This window comes from Littorina saxatilis, linkage group LG10 (genome assembly GCF_037325665.1).
Source record: "Littorina saxatilis isolate snail1 linkage group LG10, US_GU_Lsax_2.0, whole genome shotgun sequence".
In the NCBI taxonomy this organism is placed as follows: domain Eukaryota; kingdom Metazoa; phylum Mollusca; class Gastropoda; order Littorinimorpha; family Littorinidae; genus Littorina; species Littorina saxatilis.
The window spans coordinates 19888706-19898705 of NC_090254.1; the positions used below are offsets into that span (position 1 = coordinate 19888706).

The window sequence follows — 10000 nt, forward strand, 5'->3', positions numbered from 1 at the left end:
ATTTTCGGTCGAATTCTATCCAGACTGGTCAGCCGCAGATGTGGGATCGCTCTTACAGCTGCTGTTATTGCTGCCTTAAGATCAGGGATGGTCTGGGGGTTGTTGCCATATACCCTGTCCTTGAGGTACCCCCACAGATAAAAATCTGGGGGGTTCAAGTCCGGTGAATAGGGGGACCACTCTGGGTCACATCTGCGGCTGACCAGTCTGGATAGAATTCGACCGAAAATAGGCCTCGACTATAAATGTCTTATGCTCCGTTGTCCATGACATCTTGAAGCTCAAACTTGGTGGGCTGTTAGAACATCATTTCAGCTTGGCTCACCTGAAAAAATAAAAGAATCGGCTGATTATTTCAGAAAATATTAAACTTTTGGTGGGATAGATCTGTTTTTTTTGTGTCACCCTGAAAAACCCACACGTAACAATAGGAAACATAGCAACATGTAGAAGTTCTCAAAATTCGAACAACTAAGTGATTCTGGATTGAAATTTTGTCTCGGTGATTTTGTCACAATGAACAGTGGAAAGTTACTTCTGTGGTCCCTGCCGTGCAGGCTGTAGTTTGACCCGACCTTATTTACGCGATATACACACGTGTAAAGATATGGTTGAGTTATGACATCAGTGAGTGGTCTCTCTCGCGTATATAGGATAACAATACATTCAGTTTTGGACTAAGGTTGTGTATACTAGGTATACAACAATAACAATAACAGCACTGTATTGTCCATTAAGATATTACATAACAATGGAACATTTTCTTCGGAACACCCTGCCTGCCTGTAAACGATTCTAACAACAATTGTATAGGACAACACACATAAAACATAGGTTCACGTATGTAATAGCAAGCACGCCTATCAGATTTCAAATAACACTGACCTAAAGTGCTGTCCGTGTCATCTTTAAATTCAATAAATGAACAGATCAAATCTAAATAAGGTCAAACGTCTTTAAGACTATCACAATCAAATATAATATTGCACTATGTAAATTTACCCTCTCATATCACAGGAGTTGGGATACTTTCTACATATGAGTTAGCGTCAACCAAGAGTTCTTTTGATGGAGTAAAACACGAACATCGAAGAAATAGAGACATGGTACTTTAGTGTACCAGTGGTCGGCAAGCAATCGGCGGCGAATCGCGGCTCCAATGTGCATATTTTCGAAGGAATAGGGAATTATGTCGAGCGCTCAATGCATAACATACACATATTTGCGTAACAGGTTTTTCTGTTTGTTATCGTTGTCTGAAATGAATAAATGTATTTATCAATCAATCAATATGAAGCTTATATAGCGCGTAAAAACTATTCCGTGGGTACAGTTCTAAGCGCCATCATGATAACCTTTGTTATGTACATACCAGGATTACTTAAAATAGGCATTATATGCTTGAGTTAGTTATCCTAAAAGCCATGTATTGTTTTTGTCATGATAAAAATTGAATAAAGTTTTGTTTAAACCAGAACATACACATCAGAGTAAGTTGTTCGTAGCGACGCCAGGTTAACTCATTGTCTCCCAGGTACGGATATATCCGTACCCACTTTAATATATGGCTCTAACTGACCAGGTACGGATATATCCGCTCAGACTGTTAGCTTCAGTCGCTTCCTGTAACATCGATCTAACGCCTGCATTCCAGCGTGTTGATACACAGTTCCTACACAGTTAAACAACAGTTGAACACTTTTTTTTTCACAGAATATTACACCAACCTGGCCTAATATCTTCTTCATTCCATTTCTGCACATACTCCTCTCCCATAAAGTTGTTATGATTGTTGAGAGTGTTAGCTGTGTATGTTTGTATATATATAGTGTGTATTGCATATATGATTATTGTGTGAACAGTACATGTGGTGATTTGTGTCTGTATGATTAATTTGTTTTATGTAGGTTGTGCTTTTAATTGTTCTATTCTGTATATATATATATGTTCTTTTGTAAAGGGCCTAGAGCCATAGGTTAGGCACTTAAAAATGTCCAGTTATTATTATTATTATCATTATTATTATTATTATTATTATTATTATTATTATTATTATTATTATTATTATTATTATTATTATTATTATTATTATTACTACTATTCAGAGTGACCTGCTGCAGCACAGCTGGTCTTGGCTAAAAAAAACCTTGGTCAACATAAGTGGGGTAGAAAGTGTTATAGCCGGTCACCATCGTGCTAGTTGGCCCGCGAAACACAAACAATTAGAGAAAGAAGCATACCGTCATCATACGCTGCAGGCATGCATCTGGTCAGAGGCGTGACAGACTGTCCATAGTTGAGGTGATGGTTGCACGAGCCATCGGCTGTACGGAACAGCAGGTTGAAGAACGATCCGCACGGGAAGAACCACCACTGGAATGATATGTTCTATTTTATTTTATTTCATTTTATTTCATTTTATTTTATTTTACGACGACGACGACGATGATGATCATAATAATGAAGATGACTACAACAATGACATCGATGACAACAACAACAATAAGAATGTCAAACGCTTTCCCCTCACACACACACACACGCACACACACACACACACACACACACACACACACACACACACACACACACACACACACACACACACACATATCCACCACTGATTGAGATTTATCCCTCCCCCTCCCCCCCCCCCCCCCAACGTACCCAAAACGGATTGAGAGGAGTGACGATTGCCACGGAGGGTGCGCGGAGGACCTGCTGCTGAAGGGCCTGCCGCTGAACTGCCAGCCGCTTCTCTCTACTCCGACTGGCCAGCTTTGGATCCAAAGTCACCGCCTCCACAGCCACGTCCCCCCCACTTTTGACCGCTCTACTGTACTCCACCTGCGCCGCTTTGTCCAGTGGACCGAACATTTTCTGCGCCTCTTCCACGGTTCTGGAATAAGATTTGACCTGGAAAGCTTTGTTCAGGACGCTCGTGGCTTTCTCGAAGAAGTCGGTTTTCTGCAGATTTACACTGGTTTTTCTGGCAGACTCCTCCGCGGTCTTGTTGACCACCCTGGACACGGACGAAGCTCTATTGACCAGGCCGGACGTCAGCGGCCAGCAGGTTTCGGGGCTGGAGTACTGGTAGGAGGCTGATGAGAATCAATACAAACATAATTATTGAATTGAATTGAAATTTATTTTACGAGGGTGACAGAATAACCAATGAATACATACTTTTTTCATCCGGCCCTCGCCCATTGAGGGTTAACTAAGTTAGGGTAGCAGGCTAATTGCCCCCCCCCCCCCCCCCCGGACAATTGTCGCCCGACAACTTCCCCCTGGAAAATTGCCTCCCTTAGTGAATGGAAAAAGGAAACCTGATCATCAAAGGGAAGTAAGCGCTCAAAATGCATAAAACATGTGTAATAGATTGAGTAAGAGTTATTCGGAACCAGTTTCCTGGCACCTGAGAGAATAACAAGCACTGGAAAGAACAAGCGACTTTCATCCTCTGGAAGAAGGAACGAAAGAAAGAAGAAGTGAGGAAAGAACAAACCGAACGAAACTCGGAAAGACTGACACAAGAGGAAGGGAAGGCCACCTACCTGCGCAACACGAAACCAAGTGCCATTGAAGCAGAGGCGAGATGAAGCTAATACTCACGATTAATTTTAGCCCCGAGCTTCTGTGAAGTTTTGCCTTGTGTCGCGGCTAGGCAGCTTAGCTGAAATCAAGAACACACACAGAAATTCACATAATGGCATTGGCCCACACGCACACTCTTAGAGTCACACAAGAACACACACGCGCACGCACGCACTCACACAGACAAACGCGCGCACATATAAACCTACGTAGAAGCGCGCGGACACGCACACACACACACACACACACACGCACGCACGCATGCACGCACACACACACACACAAACACGCACGCACGCACGCACGCACGCACACACAAGCGTGCACTCAGTAAATACAAAGAAAGCATATAGATAAATGAATAAATTCATCAATAGATAAACGAATGAAAAAGTAAGCCTATACATTATCATTGTATATGTCGTGCCGAATTCACGGAATTGCCGAAGCCTGTTACGCATTTTCGGCAAAACGCTACTGATTAAGCGAAATGGACAGCGTTTTGCTGATTACGCGAAATGGGTAAAAATGTTGCCGATTCCACGAATTTTGGCACTTCCGTGAATTCGGCACGACATATACAATAATCTTATAAACGAAGAAACAAATACATATTTAGCCCATAAACAAATAAATGAATAGGTGAATGAATAGATCAATTAAACAAGTCGCGTAAGGCGAAAATACAACATTTAGTCAAGTAGCTGTCGAACTCACGGAATGAAACTGAACGCAATGCAATTTTTCAGCAAGACCGTATACTCGTAGCATCGTCAGTCCACCACTCATGGCAAAGGCAGTGAAATTGACAAGAAGAGCGGGGTAGTAGTTGCGCTGAGAAGGATAGCACGCTTTTTTGTACCTCTCTTCGTTTTAACTTTCTGAGCGTGTTTTTAATCCAAACATATCATATATATGTTTTTGGAATCAGGAACCGACAAGGAATAAGATGAAAGTGTTTTTAAATTGATTTCGAAAATTTAATTTTTATCCTAATTTTTATATTTCTAATTTTCAGAGCTTGTTTTTAATCCAAATATAACATATTTATATGTTTTTGGAATCAGAAAATGATGAAGAATAAGATGAACGTAAAGTTGGATCGTTTTATAATTATTTTTTTTACAATTTTCAGACTTTTAATGACCAAAGTCATTAATTAATTTTTAAGCCACCAAGCTGAAATGCAATACCGAAGTCCGGGCTTCGTCGAAGATTACTTGACCAAAATTTCAACTAATTTGGTTGAAAAATGAGAGCGTGACAGTGCCGCCTCAACTTTCACGAAAAGCCGGATATGACGTCACCAAAGACATTTTTCAAAAAAATGAAAAAAAACGTCTCGGGATATCATACCCAGAAACTCTCATGTCAAATTTCATAAAGATCGGTCCAGTAGTTTAGTCTGAATCGCTCTACACACACACACAGACACACACACGCACATACACCACGACCCTCGTCTCGATTCCCCCCTCTACGTTAAAATATTTAGTCAAAACTTGACTAAATGTAAAAAAGATTAAACATATATTTAAAAACAACTCGCGTAAGGCGAAAATACAACATTTAGTCAAGCTGAACGCAATGCAATTTTTCACAAGACCGTATACTCGCAGCATCGTCAGTCCACCGCTCGTGGCAAAGGCAGTGAAATTGACAAGAAGAGCGGGGTAGTAGTTGCGCTGAGAAGGATAGCACGCTTTTCTGTACCTCTCTTCGTTTTAACTTTCTGAGCGTGTTTTTAATCCAAACATATCATATCTATATGTATTTGGAATCAGGAACCGACAAGGAATAAGATGAAAGTGTTTTTAAATTGATTTCGGAAATTTAATTTTAATCATAATTTTTATATTTTATATTTTAGAGCTTGTTTTTAATCCAAATAAAACATATTTATATGTTTGTGGAATCAAAAAATGATGAAGAATAAGATGAACGTAAATTTGGATCGTTTTATAAAAAAAATATTTTTTTTACAAATTTCAAATTTTCAATGACCAAATTCATTAATTAATTTTTAAGCCACTAAACTGAAATGCAATACCGAAGTCCGGCCTTTGTCGAAGATTGCTTGGCCAAAATTTCAATCAATTTGATTGAAAAATGAGGGTGTGACAGTGCCGCCTCAACTTTTACAAAAAGCCGAATATGACGTCATCAAAAAAATTTATCGAAAAAAGAAAAAAAAGTCCGGGGATTTTTTTCCAGGAACTCTCATGTAAAATTTCATAAAGATCGTAGTCCAGTAGTTTGGTCTGAATCGCTCTACACACACACACGCACAGACACACACACACACACACACACACACACACACACACACACACACACACACACATACACACACACACACACACACACACACACACCACGGCCCTCGTCTCAATTCCCCCTCTATGTTAAAACATTTAGTCAAAACTTGACTAAATGTAACAAGACAAAAACAGATAAAGACAAAATAGAGCAATTAATAGATACATTAGAACATTAGAAACAAATATATAACACAAAAACAATGAACCAAATATATATACAAAATTAATAAATAAATAAATAAACAAATAAATAAATGCAAATATACATACATGTACATACATACATACATACATACATACATACATACATACTTACATACATACATACATACACACATACACACATACTCACATACATTAATACACAAGGAGTCAAAATAGATAGATAAACAAATGAAAGAATTGAAAAATAATCAACAAGTAAATAAAGAAATGAGTCAATATATTACCAAAGCCACCGCAAGAAGAGTGAAGGTCCCCATCTTAGACTGTCTTCCAAAGTGACGACGTTTCTCCAAACCTGTCCAGGGCTGTTACACTGACTACCGTGATCAAATATTCGAATATATCTGTAGTACTATTTTTCTCAGGTGCTGGTGGTCGAAGTGATCAACATGCCTGAAGTCTGTAGCTTTTTATAGGTTGTTGGAACGTGCTATTATCCGAACTTAAAGCATGAGGCAGCCCTCCCCATCCCCCCACCCCATCCTCCCTCCACCCAACCCCCGACCAGGATATTATGCCACTTTCCGAACTCCAAGCATAGGGCAGCGCTCCCCCGTAAAGTTACTGAAGATCCACTCGCTCACATCCCGTTTTTTCCAAAGCCCTCGGGTCAAAGAGAGGTGCATCCGGGAGAGTGATCCTTACTATAGTGTATTATGGTACAGTAGTCAAAAGAACCGGATCTACTCATGCCTTCCTGTGTGTGTGTGTGTGTGTGTGTGTGTGTGTGCGTGTGAAAAGATCAGCTTTGGAAAACGGTGCTTTGAAAACGGAGGAAGTAGATTGGCTGAAGCGGGCCACCGGAAAACGCTGTCGTCTAAAATAGCCGAAGGCGTATCTTCATTGCATTTGAAATCAAACTTGCAGACAAAATAAAAATGTAATACAAATAATATACCGAAAAGAACTAGGCACAGAGAAAGGCTGACACATAAACAGACAGACAGACGAACAGACTAACGGACAGAGACGAAAAGGTAGAGAAGAAGAGAGAGAGAGACTCGGACTCAGACTCAGACTCAGACTCAGAACTTTATTACAAAAGAATAAAGGTTTTAGGCAAAGCCTATTCTTCCAACCTGTCCTTTATACAACACATAAAGACAGACGCACATTAAAAATATAAATTCAATCATATAAAATACAGAAATACATTGTATGGAATGCAACACAATGTGCATTTAATGAATTACATAAGGAGAACTCAACAATTACAAAATTACATTGACATAGTTATACCTTTCATTTGGGAATAAAGTTGCTCCGATCAGCTACACATCCGTTAACACTAGTACAAAATGTTTAACAAAATAACAATCGAACAAGACATTTCATCCACGGATGATGTGTGAACGTGACTGTCTTAAACATTTTCACTGAAGTTGCATTTCTTATCTGTTGGGGGAAGCAGTTCCAGAGAAACGCTCACGAGAAGGCTAAGCTCGATTTGTAGAGGTCCAAGAGGGGTATAGGAGGGATGATTTTTTAGGACCCATATCTTTGTGTGGCATGTTTGAAATGTGATTGCAAATATTTAGGACAGTCGTCATTTAGAATTGTATACATGAACACAGCCTTGTTAAACGTCAACTGATCTTTCAAGGAGAGGAAATTCAGGAGCTTTAGTTTATCATCCGTGGACCTATTCAAATCATGCAGAACAAGTTTTGCAGCTTGGCGATGCAGGGAATTGAGTCTTTTTAATTGAACATCACTGCAGTTATCCCAAAGTGTCGATGCGAAGTTTATATGAGGCATTATGTGCGTCCTTGTGTCAAGTACAGCCGAGCAGAACTCCTGTGTTTACAGGGAAAGCCTGTGCATATGTCCCCGGGATTTTCACAACATCTGTCAGATTTACAACTTCTACGCACCCCACCCTGTCCTTTTCAGCGAAAAAAAGGTAAACGTCGCCCGTACCGCGGTGGTCGCCGCAAACAACGAGGTAAGACTATTCCAGTGGTTATCTCCCCTGTCGTGGACACACCAACACTGTCTGACCGCCCAACTCGCGGTGTGATCACAAGCAACCTCGTTCAAGTGCATACCTCTTCCATTGTTCCTTCATCGTACTCTCACAACCACCCTGGCATAAACGCTTTCCATGTAAATGCTCGTTCCTGCAGGCCGAAAACACACATCATTCGTGACCTAATTATTGACGATCACATTGATCTTGCAATTATCACGGAGTCTTGGCTGTGCGAGAAAGGTGATGAGGCTACTATCAAAGACATGACCCCTTCCACTCATACGACTCAGTCCTTTCCTAGAACGGACAGAAGAGGGGGCGGGATATGTATCATTCACGCCACTCACCTTACCAACAACCTGTTTTTCAAGCGACTACAGTTTCTCTCTTTCGAAGCTGTTGAAATGCACTACTCCCATCAACAGTCATCTTTGTTTTTTGTATGCATCTACCGTCCTCCCCCCAGCAAAAAGAACGGTTTGAAAGACACGGATTTCTTGAACGAACTCCCAGACCTTCTTGAAATGTACCACACAAAGAAACACTTGTTTGTTGGTGATTTTAATTGTCACTTCGACGCACAGGCAAACAGTTCAGTGAACCGAGTAAAGACATTTCTGAAGGACTATAGTCTTGTTCAGCTGATCAATGAACCCACACATACAGATGGTCACACTCTTGACTGGCTTGTTGTGCGTGAGGCCGACAATCCAACAAGCTCATTTTCTGTGAGAGACTGTCAGATATCCGACCACTCAGCTCTTTTCTTCAACATCAGCATTCAGAAGCCCAAGCCTGCAGTAAGAACGGTCACGTCACGAAACCTGAAGAAGATGAACGTGGACAAGTTCAGGGAAGACGTGAGGGTGTTTGCTGCCTCCACTGCTGCCGACACGCCAGACACAGACCTCTTGATGGTCTTCAACACCTGTCTACGTCAGCTGATGGACAGCCACGCCCCCCTTGTCACCAGGCAAGTCACTGATCGTCCCTCAGCCCCATGGATGTCCGAAGATATAAAGGACCACAAACGGCTCGTACGCAAGTGGGAGAGGTTATGGAGAACGTCAGGCCTGACAGTTCACCGTCAGATTTATCGTCAACAGCTTGACGACATCAAAGCTCTCCACACCAGTGCCAAGCAGGAATACTATACATCCCGCCTCGCTGAGTGCAAAGACACCAAGGCTCTGTTTTCTGTAACAGATGAGCTATTCGCGAAGAAGAAAGCCACTGCCCTCCCTAAATTGATTCCCCCATCAGAACTCCCCGAGACTTTCAGCAATTTCTTTGACCAGAAGATCTCTGACATTCGCAAAGGTCTCGACTCATCCAAAACACAAATGTCCTTCGCCGCATTTTCAGGGACCCCCCTTACACGGTTTAGCCCTGTTTCTGAGAAGTTTGTTTTTGAACTTATTTCAAAATGTGCTCCAAAATCCTGCACACTTGACCCCATTCCCACGTCACTCATGAAAACTTGCCTGGATTTCCTTGTTCCTGTTGTAACGAGAATCTTAAACCTTTCTCTTCAGTCTGGGTCTGTGCCTGCACAGTTTAAAGAGGCAGTCATAACACCACTTCTAAAAAAGCCAGGCCTTGACACGGAGTGCTTAAAGAACTATAGACCCATTTCAAACTTACCCTTTCTGACCAAGCTGTTAGAAAAGTGTGTGCTAGCGCAGCTCCAAGAACATCTGCTGAGTAATGATCTTTTGGACGTCCATCAGTCCGCATACAAGAAAAATCATAGCACAGAAACCGCTCTTCTTTACGTAACTGACAAGCTGCTGACCAGTGCTGACAACAAGGAAGTGTCTGTGCTCGCACTCTTGGACCTCTCGGCGGCATTTGACACCATCGACCACGACGTCCTCCTAAAGAG

At 41.4% G+C, this 10000-nt stretch overlaps 2 protein-coding genes across 2 annotated transcripts in view; one reads left to right on the top strand and one right to left on the bottom strand.

Annotated features, from left to right (window-relative positions):
* LOC138978368 (salivary peroxidase/catechol oxidase-like) overlaps window positions 1–6551 on the bottom strand; it is a 17436-nt gene extending 10885 nt beyond the window's left edge. Inside the window, exons 1-4 of the mRNA XM_070351089.1 lie at window positions 6368–6551; window positions 3616–3676; window positions 2668–3101; window positions 2241–2373 (exon numbers count right to left, since the gene is read on the bottom strand). Of these exons, the coding sequence (XP_070207190.1) occupies window positions 2241–2373; window positions 2668–3101; window positions 3616–3676; window positions 6368–6400 (661 nt within the window). The 5' untranslated portion in view covers window positions 6401–6551. The remainder of the gene's footprint in view (window positions 1–2240; window positions 2374–2667; window positions 3102–3615; window positions 3677–6367) is intronic.
* Window positions 1–10000, top strand: part of LOC138978370 (peroxidase-like protein) — a gene marked incomplete in the record, with an annotated part of 58636 nt that overhangs the window by 44010 nt on the left and 4626 nt on the right.